The sequence below is a fragment of the Lissotriton helveticus genome, chromosome 1_1 (assembly GCF_964261635.1).
Source record: "Lissotriton helveticus chromosome 1_1, aLisHel1.1, whole genome shotgun sequence".
In the NCBI taxonomy this organism is placed as follows: Eukaryota; Metazoa; Chordata; class Amphibia; order Caudata; family Salamandridae; genus Lissotriton; species Lissotriton helveticus.
This window is the reverse complement of record NC_136057.1, coordinates 1,999,386,619-1,999,411,407: the sequence shown is the minus strand read 5'-3', so window position 1 is coordinate 1,999,411,407 and position 24,789 is coordinate 1,999,386,619. Positions and strand designations below refer to the sequence as shown.

At 42.4% G+C, this 24,789-nt stretch overlaps 1 protein-coding gene across 1 annotated transcript in view; it reads right to left on the bottom strand.

Annotated features, from left to right (window-relative positions):
- The window catches only part of RTCA (RNA 3'-terminal phosphate cyclase), a 145,137-nt gene that overhangs the window by 18,516 nt on the left and 101,832 nt on the right, over positions 1-24,789 (bottom strand). The window contains exons 10-11 of the mRNA XM_078644535.1: positions 446-540; positions 242-346 (exon numbers count right to left, since the gene is read on the bottom strand). Coding sequence (XP_078500661.1) covers positions 242-346; positions 446-540 — 200 coding nt within the window. The remainder of the gene's footprint in view (positions 1-241; positions 347-445; positions 541-24,789) is intronic.

Genomic DNA, 24,789 nt, shown 5'->3' with positions numbered 1-24,789 from the left:
GTGGCTTAATCCTGCATACACTCTGTTGGTCGGATATGATTTCAAGTCTTGGTGCACAATCAAAGATCAGCACTAACAATGCTACTCTTTTAAAACTGCTTTAAAGCAAACACACTTCCTTTTCAAAATGTACACCACTTTATAACACTATATTAGGAAAGCAATAATAGAAAATATGGAGTGCGTACAATAAGCTTTACAAATCGCTTTGTGAACTCCGCTAAGTGTGGATTTCTCTTACCTTACTTAGCTGTTCTGCAAAATGTATAGCTGTTTTTGTATGGAGTGTGACAGGTCCTGTTCTTACTCTAGAGACACCATCAGCTAACGCCATAAATATAATTAGCTATGAAGGAAGGAAGAAAAGTTAGTTATCTTCGAACACATTAAACTAAGACGACAAACTTTTAAAATAAAATGTCCATCCGGGCCCCAAAATCTTCACCTGGTCCTGCAGAAATTCATCCACACATCCACCATGTCGTAAATTTCTAAGCAACATGTCTGCAGCATCCCCAGCAACCTTCTCTGGTGAAACACCTAGAATGACAAAAAAGCGATCAAACAATAGGGCTAAAGGATTCAAACAGTTACTCATTTACATTTTAATTTCATGGCTCGAAATCCAAGACACATATACAATTAGCATATTAAAATAACCATTAACACAGGAATCAGTTTAAAGGGAGAACAGGTCTTGTAGCGTGTCAGCATGCACAATTGCTCCCTTTTCCTCTGACCTTTTTATTTTTTTTAAATAAACTAACAGTTGCTGGATCAAACAACCTTGATTTCCTTCTCATAACCAATGTGTAAAAAAGTGGAACCTGGAAACAAATCAGCAGTGGTAGATACTTTGAAATTTGTGTACAACTCAGGTATATGAAATTTAAGAGGTTTTCAAATGACCAGCCTTTGGTAACAGTGACACTACACACTGCAAGTAATAAAAGCTACTTTCATTTGGCATTCTGAACACACATGCACACCTCACCAGCTTAAAATTGGTCCATACATCACACTCTTTAATGTGAATGTCAGCAAAGTACTGAGGGGTAAAGAGTTTGTTATTGAATTAAAAAGCTCATTTATATGGGCACAAGTGGTTTATGATGTTTGAATCAAACTGGGGTTAGCAGAAAGCTGTATGCCCTTGAACAAATTCTATGTGATTATAAAACACGTAATTAGAATTTTATAAGGTCTGAAATAAGTATTTGGAAACTTTAGACTGACTATTCTCACTGGTATAATAAGGTAATGTACGCCTCAAATATTTAAGTGGTGTTTCTGGGCCGTGATATGTGCTCCAATGTAGTTTGTTATATGTTTTTTTTTTTTAAATGAAATTCTATAAAACAATAAACTTCCATTAGAATGCCTTACTAAAAATAACAAATGCTCAGCCCGTAAGAAAGCCAAAACAAACTTTAAATTACTAAGTCAACATACAGTTAGAAGATAACCACATTTAGCTTTTGAGCAGTTATTTAAATAATTTGATTGCAAATTAACTAAGAATAAAAAAGATGAAGGTCACATGTTTGGAAAATAAATCTTAGATTTGAAAATGACATTCATATGGCAGGTCTTTCCAAATTCTGTTGAGCACACCTTGATCCTGGGTCACTGAGACTACACATGACATGTTCACCAGATGTCAATCTATAATTTTAAAATAGATTTCCTGTTCTAAAGTGTCTTTCTAGCAATGGAGTCTTTTTACTGTTTATGCTTTATAGATTTTGTTTAACCTTCTGAGCACTGTTAAAAAACAGAACTATCTTAAGACTGTACGATTTCTCTTTGGTGCTATGGCAGAGAGACAGTATATGTTCTATTTTGTTTAATTTTGTAGTATGTTTAGAATCAATAAGAATACAGATTAGTGTGGCAGCTGATGATCAACACTCACTAGTTGGCTTCAGGAGCAAGTCATACATCCATACTGGTTTAGATTTAGGAGCAGAATGTAATCTGTTGTGTTGAATAACCTTTGCCAAAATGGTGACTGGCTTGGAGAACCCTGGGAAGATATTTGACTAGGGACATCAATGTCAAGTTCTTTTCATCCCCCTATGTTTTATTCTTTGTTTGTTTACAAATAATTTGTTTTTTGCAAGAATTCTTGAGATACGTTTTCAATGAACAATTAATTTGTGCTGCTCTGAAGATAGAGCTGTTCAGAAAAATACTCCTTCTAGTAACTCCAGGACTAGTAGTGATATCCTAGAATGCTCTCCTTCATGACGGACGACCCATGTATGTATTACATAACATAAATTAGGGTGGCACAATTGTATTCCCAGCAGACCTGAATCCCAGCATGTCTGCTTGACTACATCCCTTTGATTGTTTTTTGTTTTTTTAGCTTTCCTAGAAATGTGATAAGCGTGCATTAGAAAGCAGAAGGCTTAAAATGGACAGACTATAATGAATAAAGTGTCTTCAAAGGATACAATGTACCTGTAACAATCTGTTTGCAGTGTTGTAGAGTAGAATTCTATGCCTTTTCCTGCCAGCTAGTGTTAGGTTCAAAATATTACAACTTGTTTTTGTTCAAAGCTTTGTTTCGGTCATATATCAAATGAGTAATGACTCTAGATCACTACCCCCACAATGCACAAGGAATCAGTCTATAATATTGCATTTTACATATCGGAAAATGAATCTGTGTTACTTAAAGATATGTGTACAATCTCCTAATATAGTAAAGAGTCATTTCTGACGTGGAGAGGTGAGAGGGTTACATCTACACCATTGTAAACTTCAAATTGTTTGTTATGGCTAAGTAATATTGCTTGTTGGCAGCAAGTGTTATGGGTCTCATGCTGTGCAGAGACAGCAATGATGTACCCTTTTCCTCTTATGCGAAGCTAGAAGATGAAGCAACATCTTTAAAACCATTTCATCAACTTATGCCAGGTTTCTAACTTGTATAGCCATGCAATAATATATTGTAAATGAGTAGACGGAGGTGCATGTAGCTCGTCTAGAAAGGTTAACTAAAAGAATGATTCTCTAAAACACATAATGACCCTTATCTTGCGAAAACATCCATTAGGCAGATCTAGAAATGCTAATTTTGATCTTGCACAACAAATCGAAATACATCAAACAGGTAATCTAACAAGGCCTGCTTTGCTTTGATGCGAGTATTTAAAAGCAGTAACATGTTTTTTTGTTCCTGATAGGCTTAGTTGATCAATGTGTGGTGCACAAGTGTTTTTAACAACATATGATCAAAAGGATGTTAGTCTGGAGAACAATATAACAGACTGGAAAGGCTCTCGATGATGTACAGAGCGTATAATAACTACTGAAACAGAATGAAATGAGATGCAAGTCCATTAAACAGTGATAACATGAAAGCCCTCTAGTGAGAATGGATTTGAACATACATACATATGTATATTACCTACTGGCGGTCGCCAGTAGGTATATATAGTTAGGATTTTTTCTCTATGGGATTTTTGAAAATTCTATGTCTAATAACTTTGGCGTTTGTGGACGGAATTGGCTGAAATTTTCAGGAAAATGGCACATTTTGTTTCTGAGCAGCCCCTGAAAATTGGGGGGGGGTTCGTCCAGGGGGGGTCGAGAAAAAAGGGGGGTCCCAAAACGTGTTTTTAACATTGAGTTTTCCATAGGGCGGTTGGCCTCACTTTTAGCCCGAACGGCTGAATGGATTTGCACGAAACTTGGCAAAATTGTAGGGACTGGTAGCCCGATGTGCCTTTTGTAGGTCTCAATATATGTGCTACAGTGGATTTTGAGAAATTAACGTTTAAAAAAAGATATATATCTGTAACAGCGGACCGGGCAGCGCTCCAGTACGCGTACTTTTCGCGCAACGGAGCTTTGTGAAGCGAAGCTGATTGGAATGTTTACAGACGCCGGAGAACCAAACAGTCCGTAGCGGCCGCCATCTTGTCTCTCGGTAGGATCGAGAGACAAGAGGAGGCCAAAGCGAAGGGGCAAATGACCATAAGGGGGCATAGTAGATCCTCGCTGACCCCCTAGGTTTGATGTGGAGGTTTTAAAAGGGCCCCGCGGGGCAAAAAAAAAAAATAATAATAATCGAACGGCTGAATGGATTTGCACGAAACTTGGTAAAATATTAGGGACTGGTAGCCCGATGTGCCTTTGCTAGGTCTCAATATATGTGCTCCAGTGGATTTTGAGAAATTAACGTTCAAAAAAAGATATATATCTGTAACAGCGCTCCGCTTCGCGTAACGGAGGTTTGCGAAGCTGATTGGTTCTCCGGCGTCTGTAAACATTGCAAACAGTCCGTAGCGGCCGCCATCTTGTCTCTCGGTAGGATCGAGAGACAAGAGGAGGCCAAAGCGAAGGGGCAAATGACCATAAGGGGGCATAGTAGATCCTCCTTGACCTCTTAGGTTTGATGTGGAGGTTTTAAAAGGGCCCCGCGAGGCAAAAAAAAAAAAAATAATAATAATCGAACGGCTGAATGGATTTGCACGAAACTTGGCAAAATTGTAGGGACTGGTAGTCCGATGTGCCTTTGCTAGGTCTCAATATATGTGCTCCAGTGGATTTTGAGAAATTAACGTTCAAAAAAAGATATATATCTGTAACAGCGCTCCGCTTCGCGGAGATAAAATTATATCTGTATTACCTAGCTGTTGCTAACACCAGTTAGCGACGGCTAGTAGGAGATAGCGACCATCTTGGGCCCCACTTTGCATGTGAGTGATATTTATCACTAATGACATGCAAAGTGGGCATGCCAAGATGTTAGCGACTGGAAACAGTCGCTAACATCGCTATCTCCTATTATCAACTTTTGGAAATATTCGCGATAAGCGCGAATATCTCCAAAAGCTAGCACCTGCCCTGAGCAGTTCTAAGGCATGTTATCCAATGGGAGGTGGATAACATGGCTAAGAGCATTAGCTCGGTAATGCATGAATATCGCGGAGTTTTCAGCGATATTAATGCATTGCGGTCGTTTTTTATCGTATTTGCGATAAACCTTGATAATAGCAAGGTTTATCTGCGATAATTTCTGACGATGCTTAGCGGTAAAAAAATCGTTGCTAAGCATCGTTAGGGATAAATATCGCTTAACTTTGGTAATATGCCCCAACGTCTGTTAACGTTCGATTTGAAGGAAATCAGGAAGTGTTGAAAAACATTGTCTGCGCCATCTTGCCTTTTTTCAAATGCCACACTTTTGTCGTGCACGGCAGTCATTTTAGATGCCTTGACCAGACCCACTCTGTGCACGCTGTCGATCCTTAGCATGACTCCCCACCCTCGCAAGCATCTCCCCCAGGCAGTGGTCACCCCCGCTCTCTGTCTTATGCATGGGTAATAAACCACCCCCCATCTGCGCTGCTCTTCCCTGAGAATCACACCCTGTGCCCGCCCGACACCTCCCTTTCGCCCTATTCACTACCGCACCCTCTGACACTCCTTTTCCTCTGTGTCCGATTGTCCAGGCCGGTCCTAGGGTATCAGCTAGCCCTGCAGATGTAGTTTATGGCCCCAGCTGTAAAGAATCACCCCTCTTCAAAGGAGTTATAGTAGATCAAGTCCCACACTCGATGAGATCCGTCACAGCAGACGCGTTCCTATTATCTGAAAACCATCCTGTATTGTGATTGGGGAGGGGACCGAGCCTGAAGCGGAAGATTCCAGGGATGACTCTTTGTACATCAAAGTTTTTACAATTATGTGTCACATTAAAAATATATAGCACTCCAACAAAGTAGTAAGATTATAAAACTTTAATAACTTATAAATATATACAAGAAAACAAAAACAGTAATAACATATAAACATTTTTAGGGAAAAACAACGAAGTAGCGGTCGGCTGTGCGAATAGTCCCAACGCAGCACAACGTCCAGATTTCTGGCGTGGGGCGTCGCGGGGGGTGGGTCATCAGTAGCAAACTGTTGTGCGAATAGTTCCAAGGCAGCAGAACGATGGCACCAAGGTGATGTCCAGTAAGTTGCCGCACTGGTTTTGGTATCCTACAATGCTGCTCCGAATAACGGCGTGGGGCGCCCCGGGGGAGGCGGCGTGAACGGGCCTCTCCAGGTGGAGTGTCATCTGTTGTACTGGGGCGCCCCTTTACCGTTTCAGTTGCCATTCAGTCTGTTTTTGGTCCACTGTGTCAAAAGCCGCAATTCAGCTGAGTTGCGCCCACTCTTGCGGTGCAGCGATAGGCGGCTGTCACAGGACTCTCAAAATGGCGGCAGGCTCTTTCCTTTTTGGGCCTGGTCCACTGAAATGGCCCTGGGACACCTTGGAAATCGGACGCTTGTCTGCTAGGTCTTGGACCCCATTCTCGAAAGCGTCCCCTCCGCCTTGAGGATTTATCAAAAGTTTTGGGGGCCCCCGACTCCTGTAGGCTTCTGGTGGGGAGCGGTTGCCATGATTGCTCGCGGAATGACCACGACGGAGCTACGAGATGGTGGTGCTCTCATGCTGAAGCCAGCTTCAGTCTGAAACATCCAGAAACAAGGTGGGGCTTTCATCGTTTGGGAAAAAAAAAAGTTTTCATCCAATGAAAAGTGTTGTTTTTAGGTCATATGATCAAGCCTTCCATCATTAGGAAACCAAAAGTAAAATGAACCAATGAAAAGTTTTATAAACAAGTCACATGACCTGTTATGCGGCATAGGGTATAAAATGCGGAGAAAATACGTTGGCACGTGAGGCGGCGTCAGTAGCGGACCGATGTGCGAATAGGCCGAAGGCAATACAACGCGCCAAGATCCGGATGGCACCGAGGTGGTGTCCAGCAAGTTGCAGCACTGGTGTGGCCATCCTACAATGCTGAAAGTCGGCGTGGGGCGCCCCGTTGGCCTGTGAGTTTGCGTCAGTAGCGGACCGATGTGCGAATAGGCCGAAGGCAGCACAACGCGCCAAGATCCGGATGGCACCGAGGTGGTGTCTAGTAAGTTGCCGCACTGGTGTGGCCATCCTACAATGTTGAAAGTCGGCGTGGGGCGCCCCGTTGGCCTGTGAGATGGCGGCAGTAGCGGACCGATGTGCGAATGGGGCCAAAGGCAGCGCAACAATATTTTCGGAATAGAAGACACCACAAGGCGCTGAGATGCCAAGATCCGGATGGCACCGAGGTGGTGTCTAGCAAGTTGTGGCACTGGTGTGGCCATCCTACAATGGTAAAAGTCGGCGTGGGGCGCCCTGTTGGCCTGTGAGATGGTGTCAGTAGCGGACTGATGTGCGAATGGGGCCAAAGGCAGCGCAACAATATTTTCTGACTGACACCACAAGGCGCTGAGATGCCAAGATCCGGATGGCACCGAGGTGATGTCTAAGTTGCGGACCGATGTGCGAATGGGGTCAAAGGCAGCGCAACAATATTTTCTGTATGGAAGATACCACTAGGCGTTGAGATGCCAAGATCCGGATGGCACCGAGGTGATGTCTAGCAAGTTGCTGTACTGGTGTGGCCATCCTACAATGGTAAAAGTCGGCGTGGGGCGCCCTGTTGGCTTGTGAGATGGTGTCAGTTGCAGACCGATGTGCGAATGGGGCCAAAGGCAGCGCAACAATATTTTCTGTATGGAAGATACCACTAGGCGTTGAGATGCCAAGATCCGGATGGCACCGAGGTGATGTCTAGCAAGTTGCTGTACTGGTGTGGTCATCCTACAATGCTGAAACTCGGCGTGGGGCGCCCTATTAGCCTGTGAGATGGCGTCAGTAGCGGACCGATGTGTGAATGGGGCAAAGGTAGCGCAAGAATATTTTCTGAATAGAAGACACCACAAGGCGCTGAGATGCCAAGATCCGGATGGCACCGAGGTGGTGTCTAGCAAGTTGCTGTACTGGTGTGGTCATCCTACAATGCTGAAACTCGGCGTGGGGCGCACCATTAGCCTGTGAGATGGCGTCAGTAGCGGACCGATGTGCGAATAGGTCGAAGGCAGCACAACGCGCCAAGATCCGGATGTCACCGTGGTGGTTTCATAGTTGAGAGGCACTTCATCTGCAGTGGGGCGCCGAGATCCGGATGGCACCGAGGTGATGTCTAGCAAGTTGCTGTACTGGTGTGGTCATCCTACAATGCTGAAACTCGGCGTGGGGCGCCCCATTAGCCTGTGAGATGGCGTCAGTAGCGGACCGATGTGCGAATAGGCCAAAGGCAGCACAACGCGCCAAGATCCGGATGTCACCGTGGTGGTTTCATAGTTGAGAGGCACTTCATCTGCAGTGGGGCGCCGAGATCCGGATGGCACCGAGGTGATGTCTAGCAAGTTGCTGTACTGGTGTGGTCATCCTACAATGCTGAAACTCGGCGTGGGGCGCCCCATTAGCCTGTGAGATGGCGTCAGTAGCGGACCGATGTGCGAATGGGGCCAAAGGCAGCGCAACAATATTTTCTGAAGAGAAGACACCAAAAGGCGCTGAGATTCCAAGATCCGGATGGCACCGAGGTGGTGTCTAGCAAGCTATGCAGTTGAGTTGTGTGCGCACTTGCGGCGAATAGGTCGAAGGCAGCATAACAATGTTTTCTGAATAGAAGACACCACAAGGCGTTGAGATTCGGTTACCACCGAGGTGATGTCTAGCAAGTTGCCGCACTGGTGTGGCCATCCTACAATACTGCTCCGAATAACGGCGTGGGGTGCCCGAAGGGGGGGGGGGGGAGGCGGCGTGAACGGGCCTTCCTAGGTGGAGGCTCGTCTGCTGTAGTGGGGCGCCCCTTTACCGTTTCAGTTGCCATTCAGCTGAGTTTCGGCTGCTCTTGATGCTACAGCGACAGGCGGCTGCAACAGGACTCTCAAAATGGCGGCCTGTTCTTTGGATTTGGGCCTGGTCCACTAAAATGGCCCTGGGACACCTTAGAACTCGGACGCTCGATTTTTTTTTCCTTTCCTGTACATGCAAAAAAAGGTAAATGCCCGGTACGTTACACGCTTCATCTGCCACGATGAACTCTCCAGAGGAACCGAAAAAAAATATAGTTATGGTAACTATACCATGCATCGTCATATGGAGAGGTGGCACCAATTAATTATAGTGCTGCATAAAAGAGATTTGGAGGAGAACCCCTGACCTGCTAGTACATTCATCAAAGAAGTGGCACTGACAGCATCAGAGGCAAGGGAAACGGTACCAAATATTTAGAAGAACTTTGGAAAGATTAAAATGACATGTTTAGATTGTGGCAAATTAATTTCATGTGGACAGATGAGTGTTACTCTAATAAATACAGCATATGAACATCATCATAGTCGATGGTTGGTAGAGACATTTTGACTATATCCTGGACCTGCCCGTCCTCGCCCAAAATGGCGCCGGAATAAATGGGACTCGTAACTCCTTGTTGTGTACTGGTTGCAGAACCTTGAAATCACGAGATACGTATGCAGTTTTGAAGCACATGGCGGGCGGGGACGAGAATAGATTGAATATTTCGACATCTCTATTGATATTAAGTTGTGATGTGTTATTGATTACTGTACTATTGAAAGTTCGAATTAACGTCACCCATGGTACTTGCCCGCAAATGTATATCTAGATAATTTTATTGTAACTGGCCCTGTCGTATTTTAATTATATGTAAATGTACGTCCACCGATTCCGTAACTGTTAGACACCTTAGTTCTTGCAACCTAATGGCCCGCCCGTTACGTTCCTCTACAGTGTAAATGTCTACTCATCATATACGATTACAGTTTGCTCCGTGGCCGGCCCACGTGGTTATAGGCTCGTATTTGTATAATGAAATTTTCACAATAAAGGTTTTTAAAAGAAAACATGGTAGTAGTATACACATTGGTAAAGTTTTTAATAATAGTCACTGTTTTAGAATCATTAAAAGGCAAGTGAAATAAAGCAGACCAATTACATGAAGGGTAAAAGGTATAATACGAAGGAACGCAGTAAAGATAAATGGTCAAGGGCTGTTGTGTTTTCTATTCCTGCAACATAAAGTGATCGATAAGAATCTCATATTCAGGCGTATCGGCGACTAAGACAGCAGGTCGACCCTCTTTTGCTCAACGGCTCCGTCATGGGACGAAGAAACGCTCTTTTTCTCGAAAAAAGAATATATTTTACTTGCAGGACAGTTGTAAATTTTCCGGGAAAGTACATTAGCCTGGAACATTATAACATATATTTAAGAAAAAATAATGTTCGGAAGTAATAAAAAGCGTAATTTTTAGGTCATATGACCAAGCCTTTCATCATTAGAATAAGAAAAGTAAAATGAACCAATGAAAAGTTTTATTAACAAGTCACATGACTTGTTATGCTTACGTTACGCGCTGCGCGCCCCGGATGACTTCCGGATGCGCTAACGCGACGCGTCATATGACGCATTACGCGACAACGCAGGTCCAGAATATAGTCAAAATGTCTCCACCAACCAGCGGTTGGAACACAACCCCTTTCAGCAGGCTAAATAGTTCTGTTAAATGACAACAGAAGGGACAGGCAACAAGAAACATCAGTCAAAGAGGGGAGGGCTAGTTCTTCTCTACCGGGTTACATTGGGGCGCTACCGGAACTGATCGAATTGGTAGTCTACAGTGTTTCTGGATGTTTCAGACTGAAGCTGGGGTTAGCATGAGAGCAGTACCATTTCGTAGCTCCGTCGTGGCCATTCCGCAACCAATCATGGCAGCCGCTCTTTATCGTTATTTTGGGCGGGGTGGGTGGCGGAGCCGAGCTGTTTTGCAGCCATCATTGTGTGGAGTTCAGTTCATTTCACTAGTTTTGTATTTGTCATGAGGGGTTGTTCCTAATGTTTCTATTTTAGCGAGGTCAAAAAGAGATCCTGTTAGTGGCCTACTGATTTTGCTCGATTCCTTTTCTTTTTTTTTTTACACGATTTTTCGTTATCTGCAAAGACTAAACAGAGTATTGCGGCTCTGTGTTTGTTTGTAAATAGAGAATGAACCAAAGAGAACCAATTCTAAAACAGTAAATACTTGGATAACAATCAATCAAATGGAGAGAGAAGCAGGCACGACGTATTACAACGGGGGCAAAGGCCTGCGTTAACTACCCTTCACTATGTGCAAAGAGAGAGTACTCCTAATAGAAATGAGGGGGGGGGGGCACCATTCAAAGCAGATCAGTGTGCATAAACACGAAAATGTTTTCACTTACCACGTACTTGACATTCGACAGCTTATGATATTTGCTATTAAAAAACCATTGAAATTCACTGAAAAAACCATAGGTTATAGACCATATATAGTTAGGAATTAGCATTTACAAAACCTTGAAAATTCACTGAAAAAACCATAGGTTATAGACCATATATAGTTAGGAATTAGCATTTAAAAAACCTTATTTTACTCACACAAAACCATTGAAATTCCATATATAGTTAGTTGCACTAACTATATATCGCGCACCTGCAATCCACTGCTGATGATGTCACATATTACATCATTCATGACATGGTCAGTGACATCACTGATGACATCACTGATGACATCTCAAATGACATCACTGATGACATCACTGATGACATCATTCAGTGACTGTGTGTTTCTGTAAAGTTTAAATATGTTTTACATATTGAAGAATGAGTAGATGTATAACTGTCTGGACGAAGGATTTAGTAGGTGCATGACTGAATGTATGAGTGAGTGATTAAATGTGTCTCACTGAGTGCATGGGTTAGTGACTAAACTGTCTTAATTTGTGCATCATTATGTCTGTTGTTCTGTAAACTGCTGCATGTGTTGATCAGTAGCTATATGATTAACTCTATGGGTTATTGATTGATTGTCCAAGTATTTGTATGGGAGACTGAGTGTGTGTGTGGCTGGCTGGGAGGTGTGTGACTCTGTGCAGATCAATGTGTACTTGTATCAATGATTGTATAAGAAAGTAAGTATGTGTTAGTATATGTTTGAAAATGTAAGGTGCTCTATGTTTAACTGTATAGACAAGAAAATGGAAGTGTGATTGATTCTTTACAGGACTGACTAGGTGTGTGAGTAACTCCATGGATGAGTGGCAGAGTGTGAGTGTCTGTATAGGTGTATGAGTGCATATGATAGTGTTGTAAAGATGAGTGATTGTATGTATGAATGATTGTATGGGTGAATGAGTGAATGTGTGTGTAGACGTAGGAATCAGTGAGTACATATGTAGTAACTAGTATTGGTGTGTCAATGGTTTCAAAAATTATACTCTGTATTTAACACTGGGTGAAACAGAGGTTATATTAAAATGTGAGGAGATGCATTGTATTGTCACATGAATGATATCATCAGTGATGTGGTCATTGATGTCAAATGAGATGTCATCAGTGATGTCATCAGTGATGTCATTTGAGATGTTATCAGTGATGTCATCAGTGATGTCACTGACCATGTCATGAATGATGTAATATGTGACATCATCAGCAGTGGATTGCAGGTGCGCGATATATAGTTAGTGCAACTAACTATATATGGAATTTCAATGGTTTTGTGTGAGTAAAATAAGGTTTTTTAAATGCTAATTCCTAACTATATATGGTCTATAACCTATGGTTTTTTCAATGAATATATATATATATATATATATATATATATATATATATATATATATATATATATATATACACACATACATAAATTCTACATATGTGAGTGTGTATATATTACCTACTGGCGGTCGCCAGTAGGTATATATAGTTAGGATTTTTTCCCTATGGGATTTTTGAAAATTCTATGTCTAATAACTTTGGCGTTTGTGGACGGAATTGGCTGAAATTTTCTGGAAAATGGAACATTTTGTTTCTGAGCAGCCCTTGGAAATTTGGGGGGGTTTCGTCAAGGGGGGGCCGAGAAAAAAGGGGGGGTCCCAAAACGTGTTTTTAACATTGAGTTTTCCATAGGGCGGTTGGCCTCACTTTTAGCCCGAACGGCTGAATGGATTTGCATGAAACTTGGCAAAATTGTAGGGACTGGTAGCCCGATGTGCCTTTTCTAGGTCTCAATATATGTGCTCCAGTGGATTTTGAGAAATTAACGTTTAAAAAAAGATATATATCTGTAAGCGCGCTCCGGTCCGCGGACCTTAAGCGTACCGGAACTTCGCGTAGCTAAGCTGATTGGCTCTCCGGTGTCTGTCAACATTCTAAACAGTCCGGAGCGGCCGCCATCTTGTCTCTCGGTAGGATTGAGAGACAAGAGGAGGCCAAAACAAAGGCGAAAATGACCATAAGGGGGCATACTAGATCCTCCCTGACCCCCTAGGTTTAATGTGGAGGTTTTAAAAGGGCCCCGCGGGGCAAAAAAAACAAAAAAAAATTTTGGGTTTTTTTGCGTGGGGAGCGCCCGGTCCGCGAACCGGGAAGCGTTCTGGGCAGCGTACTGCAATGAAAAATGAATGATAGACTTTTCAAATGCTGTATGTTAATTGATTGTTGTTTTTGTTGATTATTTTTTATTTTCTTTATTTTTTAAGCATTTTTAGGTTTCGGCTACCGTCCCACTGCGTGAGCAGTGGGCGGAGCCGAAATCTTATGTCTCTACATATGGGGCTTTGGTCCAGCCTTGTCTTCCATTGGCTAGCTCCATAAATGGAGGCTAGCCATTGGAAGAGATTGGCTGTCAATCACGCTTTCCCCTGAAAGCGCGATTCGGGGGCGTTTCTGTGTCTTTTTTTAAGTCCCGCCCTCTCCTCTTCCCATTGGCTGGAATTTTACCTTCCAGCCAATGGGAAGGGGAGAGCGCGAAAAACACGCCCCCGAATCTGCCGGCCGGGACACCCCCGTGACGTCATTCCCCGGGCCGCGCTGTGATTGGCTGCCGGCCCGGGACTGACTTGTTTCGTCATTGCGTTTCTCTTGCCGGGATGGACGTAGCGCTTGCTCCGCTGCTCTGTCCCGTGGTTGGAACTCTGAGGCGTGAACTCAGGACAACCACAAATATCACATTTCGCTAGACATGTCGCTTATGCTGAAGATGGTCCAGTCGACCTGCACCCCCTTACTTAGAATTCAGTCACCTCATTGCTACCCAGATCTGCATCTTCGAGTGAAGAGACCAGCCAGTAAGAGTAAAGGCAACAACAGATTCGACATGGATTTACTGCACCGGATGCTGACAGGGAGGGCGGAGGTGACATAAATCTCTGTATCTTTAATTGGCCAACGGCGTGTCTGCAGCAGAATCGGGGTATTCCAGACTGGCCTCGTCAGTAGCCACCTCGCCATCTTTGAGGTAAGTGTTTTTGGGCCTAGCTAATGGATTCATCTGAACTTCCCTTGCTCGTGCTGTCCATTTTTTCAACTAAACTTACCGGTATGGATGAGCAGGAGGAGGTGGAAGACCCCCATTGGCGTGGCGGTCCGGCCACCCCTTGAACTCCGGCCGAGTGAACCGCTCCGGTGGGGCCTCGGTGACTTCCCCTCAAAGGTGTGTGCCAAGACCAGTGAAGGTGCGAGCACCGCCCGAGCGGCACCGAGGCTTGTATGGACCGGCCCGGGGGGTGGGGGGGCAGCGGGTGGACGGTCCTGTTCAGCCCCTCCCATACCTGCCATGCCCTCTCACTCATCTACCAAAGCCGTCACGCCTTTCATCCCTGGGCCGGGCACAAACAAGCGGGAAAATCATTTGGCTGCAGAAGAGCAGGTGAGGGCTCGCGGCTGTTGTTTCCAGTGTCAAGGACACACAGCCGTGACATAGTCCAGTGCGGCTTTGGAGTTATGTCCAAGGGACTGGCAGTTTCAGGCGGTCAGGTAGCTTAGTAGGTTGCGTTTGCTGCAGAGGTGTGTGTTTGAATTGAATTTCACACATGCGAATCATAGCTGGGGTTTCCATCATACAGCTGTTGATGGAACATGTCTATGTACAGCAGGTGATTGTGATGAGGCCTTTCATAAAGTGACAAACTACAGCTCATGGATGAGCAGGAGGAGGTGGAAGACCCCCATTGCCGTGGCGGTCCGGCCACCCCTTGAACTCCGGCCGAGTGAACCGCTCCGGTGGGGCCTCGGTGACTTCCCCTCAAAGGTGTGTGCCAAGACCAGTGAAGGTGCGAGCACCGCCCGAGCGACACCGAGGCTTGTATGGACCGGCCCGGGGGGGGGGGGGGGGGGCAGTGGGTGGACGGTCCTGTTCAGCCCCTCCCATACCTGCCATGCCCTCTCACTCATCTACCAAAGCCGTCACGCCTTTCATCCCTGGGCCGGGCACAAACAAGCGGGAAAATCATTTGGCTGCAGAAGAGCAGGTGAGGGCTCGCGGCTGTTGTTTCCAGTGTCAAGGACACACAGCCGTGACATAGTCCAGTGCGGCTTTGGAGTTATGTCCAAGGGACTGGCAGTTTCAGGCGGTCAGGTAGCTTAGTAGGTTGCGTTTGCTGCAGAGGTGTGTGTTTGAATTGAATTTCACACATGCGAATCATAGCTGGGGTTTCCATAATACAGCTGTTGATGGAACATGTCTATGTACAGCAGGTCATTGTGATGAGGCCTTTCATAAAGTGACAAGCAACAGCTCAGAATTGGCGCTATTTAGCTCAAGTTTATTGTTTTTCAAGATATTCCTTTTAAGAGTGTTTCCCTTGCCTTTTCCATCATATATTAATTCCTGTCTGCTTTGCCTGGGCTGGTGAGGGATCACTGACAGAATATCGAAAACAAAAATATCGCGTGGACAGAATATCGTGTCAAAAATACAGAGGACCAAAACATCGAGAAGGTAGTGCAAATACCTTAAGTATAGATTTACTATTCTTAACTGCACATCTACGTGCCTTGAAGAAATATATATTTGTCAATCTAAATATATGTGGAGTTAGGTATAGTAAAACTTTGCTTTTCCGTAGAAACTTACCTCCACCATATTTCCGTGCTCGATAATCTTGACACAATATTCTGTCCCATGATATATTTTTGTTTCTGATATTCTGTTTAAATACCTATTCCAGTAGAAAGCTCAGTGGGTTACTGCCACCACTGCAGACGTGAGCGTCTGTAATCGGAGTGACACTGATTTCAATCCTGCTTGGTGCAATGTATGAGCATTTTTCTCATTGATTGAGCACTCAATGATAGTGCATATACCTTTCAGCTGTCTGTTTCATGTACTTCTTTCCCCCCACCCACCGTGCTCCATGTTGCTTTATCTCGCCAGGATACTTTTCTCATATCCCCCTACACTTGCACTCATGTGCCTCTGCCCTGCGTTAGTTTCTTGCTCATTTACTTCTCCCTCAAACACTGCTGTCCCTTCTCACCTTCCCATTCCCCATTGCAACCTCTTCTACCATCCTGCACCCCCCATTGCTGCTCCTTCCCCCTTGCAGTCTTTTAAAAAAAAATGTATTCGTTATTTGTTTTTTTGCAGCTGACCAGGCCAGGCCACTGCTACCTGACCATCTGCCTTAAAACCACTTTTTAGGTTTCGGCTACCGTCCCACTGCGTGAGCCCAGTGCCCTCCTAGTACCACGCCATGAGACAGTGTTGTTATTCACCTAGTTACTTGTTATTTTATCTCAGGATTAGCCTGTCACACGGAGAAGAATAGAAATTATACTGCAAATCATAACAAAGTATACTTAAGGATTTGAGAAGTACACGTTCACCCAAGGGTATCTTGGAGCTGAACAACAGATCGTTCGAGTTACCCAACTTAATGGTACTCATTTTATAGACCTCAGAAAGATGAAAGGCAGGGGGACCTGCCAGGATTTAAACCTGTGACCACACAGACAGGAAATTAGAACCTCTAACTTTGGGTGACAACGGCCATGGCTAATGGAGTAAGTGGGTGGAGCCAGAAAAAAGTAGGTGTGGCCTCCTACAAACATTTGAGCACCTGCACTTCAGATTTTACAAATTAAGCACTGACGGAGACCCCCCCCCCGCACTCCCCTATGAAAACTAACAACCTTTAACCCTGCCAAAAAACACACAACTTCCCTCCTCACCTTATACAAAAAGCAATGGGCAGCACCCACTCCGGGTCCATGCAGGGGAGGGCGAGGGTCAGCGCGAACAGCTTTTAGTTTAACCTATCCGTCCAACTATTGCTGAACAGTTTTCACTGAGATGGATTCTGTATTAAACGGGGCTGTAAAGGGTCTTGTTTGCATTAAAATGTTTCTTGTAAACGATGGGCACCTTTATCCATAGCTTTGTACCAGTATCAGGTATCGAACATCTGCTTGGGCCTGTTGTATATGCAGCTTGGCTCCTTCTAGGAGTGACACTGAGCTTCATTTTATCGTCTATTGATAGGTGGAATTATGTGTCTTTATTTCTTTTTATACCGCATCTCACATACTAAGCAACCTAGCATTGTTAACACTGTCACATTTGTGTCGGGGGATAACTGATTGACTGCAGTGTAATGTAATGAAATCGTTTTTATGAGAAAATAATTACAGTATAAAAAAAAACTAGTTGCTGTTTAAAGAAGCCTTTTTTAATAGATTCCTGGATGCTGTACGTTGAAATGGTGAATGGGGATTTAGGAGCCGGCTGTACAGCATATTCCAATCAGCTTCTTGAATGGTGAAAAGAGAATATGCAAAGGGGACACCCAATTAATATAATTTCTCTCTATTATGAGGGATAGTGTTTGCTGGCAACTCCACCAAGATCGTGTATGGAGGAACACGTAGGGAGCAGCAGGGCTTTAACTGGGACGAAAAACAGGAGGGTCTCTAGAAGGGGCGTTGGCAGTGTAATTAAGGGCGTGGCTTAAAATTATATACAATAAAAATCTGCCTTAACATAGTGTGCCACCCGACTTGTATGTTGCTGTTTCTGTCATTGCATCCTAGGTGTGTGGGTGTGTGTGGCTCTGGGTGTGTGTGTGGCTCTGGGTGTGTGGGTGTGTGTGTGGCTCTGGGTGTGTGGGTGTGTGTGGTTCTGGGTGTGTGGGTGTGTGGCTCTGGGTGTGTGTGTGTGGCTGGCTCTGGGTGTGTGTGTGTGGCTGGCTCTGGGTGTGTGTGTGTGTGGTAGTAATTGCTGTCTGCTGAGCTCGTCCAGTAGGGTACAATAGGTCTTACATTTGCGAGAGATTACGCTGTTGGCAATGTAAATGACAATGCCATGTATTTGTCTGTTTTCAAATCCAACACATAAATAAATAAATTGTCATTTACAATGCCAATAGCTCTACCTTTTGCAAAGGCGAAACCGTTGCATTGTAAATGCTTGTTTTTTATTGTGATTGTGTTTCATAATTTATTAAACTTTCTAACATTTCATTGTCAGAAATTTCATAATTATCATGGAATATACATTGTAGTCTCTGAGGGTGTAAAATGTCCTCATTTGCAAGGAGGTTATCTACTGCTTGTACACATTGCAGTAGTTCATTGTCCCAAGTTATATCGAAAAATTCAATGTCAATTTGATCAATTGTATCAATCAATTCTTGGCTGCTCTCTTGCAGGTCCATTTCAAAAGAAACTTGGTTTTCGCCTTCCATTTTGCCTGAAATTTGGATTAAAAAAATATATATTAGTAGAGATAGGGCAATGTTGGGAATAATTTTAGATAGGCATTTTTTATCAGTGAATTTATCTTTGGGCAGTGTATAGTTTCAGAGTGGAAGTAGGAATATAAAAAAGTGTATGTGATTTAACGTAAGTAAATTCATAATTATACAAGAGAAGCCTAACTCCATCCATAACTATAACAGAGAAGTCTCTCTAAATCTATAACTACTACAGAGGGATAGTATATATCTATCAGAAAAAGTTTACCATATTAACTTATAGTGCACAATATACTTCAGTTTTAAAAATAAAAACTTACCTTTAGAAAGAAGTTGAAGGAATTAGTGAAAATACTATTGAAATGTACAGCAAGAAGTAGTAGTCAAAATGGCTGTGTTTTCTTCTCTTCCTTTATATATATTCAGGTATATAACCAATGAAATGTCAGGTAAAAAAAGTAGAAAATGAAAGTAACATTTTCATTGGTTGTCAATTCCAACACTTCAGATGTGTTTTGTGAAGTAATTTACCTCAGGGTATTTAGAGAGGTCTACAGGCTAAATGACTAAATGGAATTCAAATCAAATTTGTGAAAATGGTAGGGATTGGTATGTAGTATGAGCTAATCTATATTTGGTGAAATCGTCTCCAGTGGCTTTTCTGTGAACTACTTTCCCACCTTTTTTGATGGTGCGCTTCCCAGAGAGCGACCCGGTACGCAAACCGTTGAGCGCCCTGGTTCGCGAACCTTAAGCGTTCCGGGAGTCCACCATTTTGTGTTTCGGTCGAATTAAGATACAAGATGGAGGGCAAATAATGTTCAGAATGGGTAGAAGGGGGCACGGTAGAGTTATCTTGACCCCCTAGGTTTTCTGAGGGTGGCTGAGGAGGCTTATATGTGCGAAAAAAAAACATTTTTAAAAAAAAATTCGCGAGGTTAGCTCCCGGTTCGCGTACCGGGTAGCGCCCCAGGGAGCGTACTTTGTTGGAAATTAATGAAAAATGTTAGAGTAAAATAATAATTGTGAGTGATCAGATGTAGGGTAGCTCTGAGAAGAGCTTTTGGGTTTATGGTACATTTAGGTACTTATAAGTAGGTACCAATGCACAGTGAAAACTCTGTTGCCCTCATCTGAGAAGTGAACTCCATCTCCTCTGTAGATATCTTGCATGTAGTAACGCAAGTTATTGTTGTACAGGGAGCCCATTCCATGGTCTCTCATGTAAGCTGAAACAGATTTGTTTACATGCTTCCTCGACTTCTCAATTTGTGGACAAAATTGGTTTGACCACCTCCATTTCTGTCTTTGGCATATATTTGAATATACCAAGGCAGTCTGAGGAAAAAGTGCCATTAATTGCTCAAAGGTGTCCTTTAAAAGCATTTCCAGACCTACACCAGTCAAAGTGCCCAAGTCATTACCTCCACAGTGCACAATTAACAGGTCAGGTTTGGGCAAATGCATAAAGGTTTTCACCAATGGTATCAATTGGTGACATTTTAATCCTCTGTGGCCAAACCACTTAATTTCCACATCTTGTAAATTGAGGTTAGGTAATTTCCTGTTTTCAACGTACCTTTGAGCCCAGTGAATATAACTATGTCCAACAATCCAGACAGAAAACATGGTGAGAGAAGGTTCTCCTGCAGTCAGATGAAGTGTGGCAATGAAATGGCAGTTGAAAAAATGAGAGTTTAAAATGAAAAAAACTGTGGAGTTTCTGTGTTCATGAAGCAGTAACAGTGATTGGTGGATTTTGATTGCTGAAAACAGAAAGTTAGGGTGCACGGATGTGTTCTTTGAAAGATGTATTTTGAATGGTCAATAAAAAATCATTAAATGAAAGAATGCACTGGATATGCAGGTGCACTGAGAGTTCAGAGTTCAGTTGTGTGAACTTGCAAACACCAGAAGTCTTCCAAGAGGTGGTTGCCATGCAGAAAAGGCAGAAAGGGCAGAGGGGGGAAGGGTTTTCATTTGAAAAAAAGTGAGGGAAGAGTTTTGATTGGGTGACATGAGAGATATGTGTGAAGAATTACAGCATTTCTGTGCTTTTGATAGCTGCAGACTCTGGAGTGCATACCTTTTGCTCTGCTGAAGACAAATTGGTGTGTTTCTGAGACTGTTTTCAAACTCAAAGTATTTGCTAAGGTGAGAAAATATTTCTTTAATTTAGATAGAGAATAGTGTGCTTTTAGGAGAAAATTATGAATTATGTGGCGCAAATTGCTTGTAAATATGCTCCCACATGTGCATGGAAAATTTAGATTTTGAATGTTTGTGTTACATAGCCATGTTAAAAGTGATACAAACATGCTGCAAAGGCAATCAAAAAACGCTTTTATGTGTCTTAAGGACATTTTAAGTAATTTTCCCATGTGCAGTGTTTTGAAATTATGATTTGAAAATCGTTTTTGGGGAAAAGGAATTGTTTTTAAATTTATGACAAGGACATAATGGTGTATGCTTCTTTATACGGCAATTGACTGTCCCTGATGTTATTTTTCCCATTTTAATGTAAGACCTTTCTCTGTGGCGCAAGTTGCTTGTAAATATGCTCCGACCTGTGCATGGGAAATTTAGATTTTAAATGTTTGTGTTACATAGCCATGTTAAAAGTGACCCAACCATGCTGGAAAGGCAATAAAAAAAACACTTTCATGTGTCTTAAGGACATTTTAAGTAATTTCCCTGTGGGCAGTGTTTTCAAATTATGAATTGAAAATCGTTTTTGAGGTAAAGGAATGTTGTTAAAATTTATGTGCGCCATATGTCCACAAATTTCGTTTTCAGGGGTGCAGCAGGGTGTTCTTGAGACATCCCTGCACCTTTGGAAAAATTCCTAATTTGCGATGAGCTAATTGCTAATCGCAAATTGCACCTTCATTCTTATGGGCCTCCTGCTCCATGGAAATGAATGGGTAATTTGCAATTAGCAATTTGCTCATCGCAAATTAGGAATGGTAAAGAATCGCTATTTATTCCTTAAAATTCGCTATTTTGGAAATGCAAAATAGTTATATGATACATATGGCGGTTGATGTCTAACAAGATAAGAAGCTTAGGGATACATTTATGATGACTGGCGCAATGAAGTGGACATCGCTTACTTCATTGGTAGAGCTTTACATGTATTATGTCCTCTGTATTCTTCATCAAGCGTAACTTTAATCTGCAATCCTGAGTAGGCCTCACCTTAAACAAACCTCTGGATAGGCCACACCTTATCGTCATCCTGAATTAATCATTTAAAATGCTAGGGACAGATTTATGATAGGTGTATGCCTCTTTTGCGCCACTTACAAAACACTGTCCACGGGGAAATGACTTAAAATGTCCTTAAGACACATGAATATGTTTTTTTAAAGCGTTTGCAATTTTTTGGGGTGACTTTTAACATGGGTATGTGACTCAAACAGTCAAAATCTAAATTCACCATGCACAGGTGGGAGCATATTTACAAGGAATGTGCTCCATGGGGAAAGGTCTTATAATGTAATATGGGAAAAATGACATCAGAGACACTGAAATGCCTTATAGAGAAGCATACACCATTATGTCCTTGTCATAAATTTGCAAACCATTACTTTTCCCCAAAAACGATTTTCAAATCATAATTTGAAAACACTGCACATGTGGAAATTACTTAAAATGTCCTTAATTCAAAATTTGCTATTCCTTATTTTGCGATTGCACTGAAGGATTTGCAAATTTTGCGATTCCTTAAATGCAATGTATCAAACAAAAAATATGTAAAAAATGATATTAAGGATTTGGAAACTACCACCAACTTCTAGTTTGTGGTAATTTGCGAATTCTTTTCAAAAAGCATTTTTTTCCAAAAAACAAAAGGTGCCATATGACGCCTATACATGTCCTTAGGGCATGTATGTGTGCCATATGCCCCCAAATTTCTTTTTCAGGGGTGTAGCAGGGTGTTCTTGAGATACCCCTGCACGCTTGAAAAAATTCCTATTTTGTGATGAGCTAATTGCTAATCGCAAATTGCAACCTTCATTCCTATGAGCCTCCTAGCCCATGGAAGTGAATGGGTAACTTGCAATTAGCAATTTGCTCATTGCAAATTAGGAATGGTAAAGAATTGCTATTTATTCCTTAAAATTTGCTATTTAGGAAATGCAAAATAGTTTGATGGTACATATGGTGGTTCATCTGTAACAAGATAAGAAGCTTAGGGATACATTTATGATGACTGGCGCAATAAAGTGGACATTACTTACTTCATTGGTAGGCCTTTACATGTATTATCTCCTCTGTATTCTTCATCAAGCGTAACTTTAATCTGCAATCCTGAGTAGGCCTCACCTTAAACAAACCTTTGGATAGGCCACACCTTATTGTCATCCTGGATTAATCATTTAAAATGCTAGGGACAGATTTATGATAGGTGTATGCCTCTTTTGTGCCACTGTGCGTCACTTTTATGATGCAGCGGCGGTGCTAATTTGCAATTAGCAATTTGCTCATTGCAAATTAGGAATGGTAAAGAATTGCTATTTATTCCTTAAAATTTGCTATTTAGGAAATGCAAAATAGTTTGATGGTACATATGGTGGTTCATCTGTAACAAGATAAGAAGCTTAGGGATACATTTATGATGACTGGCGCAATAAAGTGCACATTACTTACTTCATTGGTAGGCCTTTACATGTATTATCTCCTCTGTATTCTTCATCAAGCGTAACTTTAATCTGCAATCCTGAGTAGGCCTCACCTTAAACAAACCTCTGGATAGGCCACACCTTATCGTCATCCTGGATTAATCTTTTAAAATGCTAGGGACAGATTTATGATAGGTGTATGCCTCTTTTGTGCCACTGTGCGTCACTTTTATGATGCAGCGGCGGTGCAAAAGATTTGCTATGAGGCGACAACATTACAAATTGATGCATTTAGGCAGATATGTCATGGTGTAAAAAAAACGTACCACATGAAACCGATGCAGCAGTGATGCAAAAGATGCACCATGTCGCAAGACAGGCCTCACTTGGGGCCATATGTATCAAGCTAATTAGCATTCGCAAAGATCAAAATTCTACGAATGTCGGCCTTTGCGAATGTTAATTAGACAAATGGTATGTATCAAACAAGTTTGATGCAAAATAAGGAGTAGCAAAATTTGCTATTCCTTATTTTGCAATTGCACTGAAGGATTTGCAAATTTTGTGACTACTTAAATGCAATGTATCAAACAAAAAATATGTAAAAAATGACATTAAGGATTTGGAAACTATTGTGGTAAATTGGTGGTAATTTGTGAATTCTTTTCAAAAAGCTTTTTTTCAAAAAACAAAAGGTGCCATATGACGCCAACACATGCCCTTAGGGCATGTATGTGTGCCATATGCCCCCAAATTTCTTTTTCAGGGGTGCAGCAGGGTGTTCTTGAGACACCCCTGCACCCTTGGAAAAATTCCTAATTTGTGATGAGCAAATTGCTAATCGCAAATTAAACCTTCATTCCTATGAGCCTCCTAGCCCATGGAAATGAATGGGTAACTTGCAATTAGCAATTTGCTCATTGCAAATTAGGAATGGTAAAGAATTGCTATTTATTCCTTAAAATTCGCTATTTAGGAAATGCAAAATAGTTTCATGCTACATATGGCGGTTCATCTGTAACAAGATAAGAAGCTTAGGGATAGATTTATGATGACTGGTGCATCACCAGGGATGTGTCAGTCATCCTGCGCCGCTGTTCCGCCACCCATGGTGTGCTGCATTTAGAATACGGGGCATCATGGGGCAAAAATGGCACAGATGCGTGACGTATCTGTGCTGTAAAGGTAGTGATTGCTGGAGTTGTATCGCAAGTGCGATGCAGCTCAAGCAAGGCTCAGGGGTGCCCCATCTCCACAATGTTGCGTCAAGACCTATGCCTGCTTAAAGCAGGCGCAGGGTTTTGACGAAGCTTTCTCCTATCTGATTGTAAATACGGCACACCATGGGTGGCAGAGTAGTGGTGCACGTTAACTGGTGCATGCCTGGGGATGTGCCATTTAACATAAATCTGCCCCTTTACATTTAAGTATGTGCAGGACACACAGAGTCGGTGAGGCTTATCCAAGGTTAAGAAGAGATGAGTCCTGTTCACTGAAAATTTAGACATAGTCTTCACCTGCTCAGCATTGCTGGACATGGCTAAATAATAGCTGCAAAATATTACTCTTGTTAAACAATTTTACTATTATAATCTCTGAGATTTGTCTCTTACTCTGCAACATCTCATTGTTGTTATCTTTCTTTAAAGATAAAGACAACCTCAACATGAGCGACAATCTGCAATCAGTTGATTTTGACCTCATCATTGAACTTGTAATTGAAACATCAGTGGATGTTGATCCCTT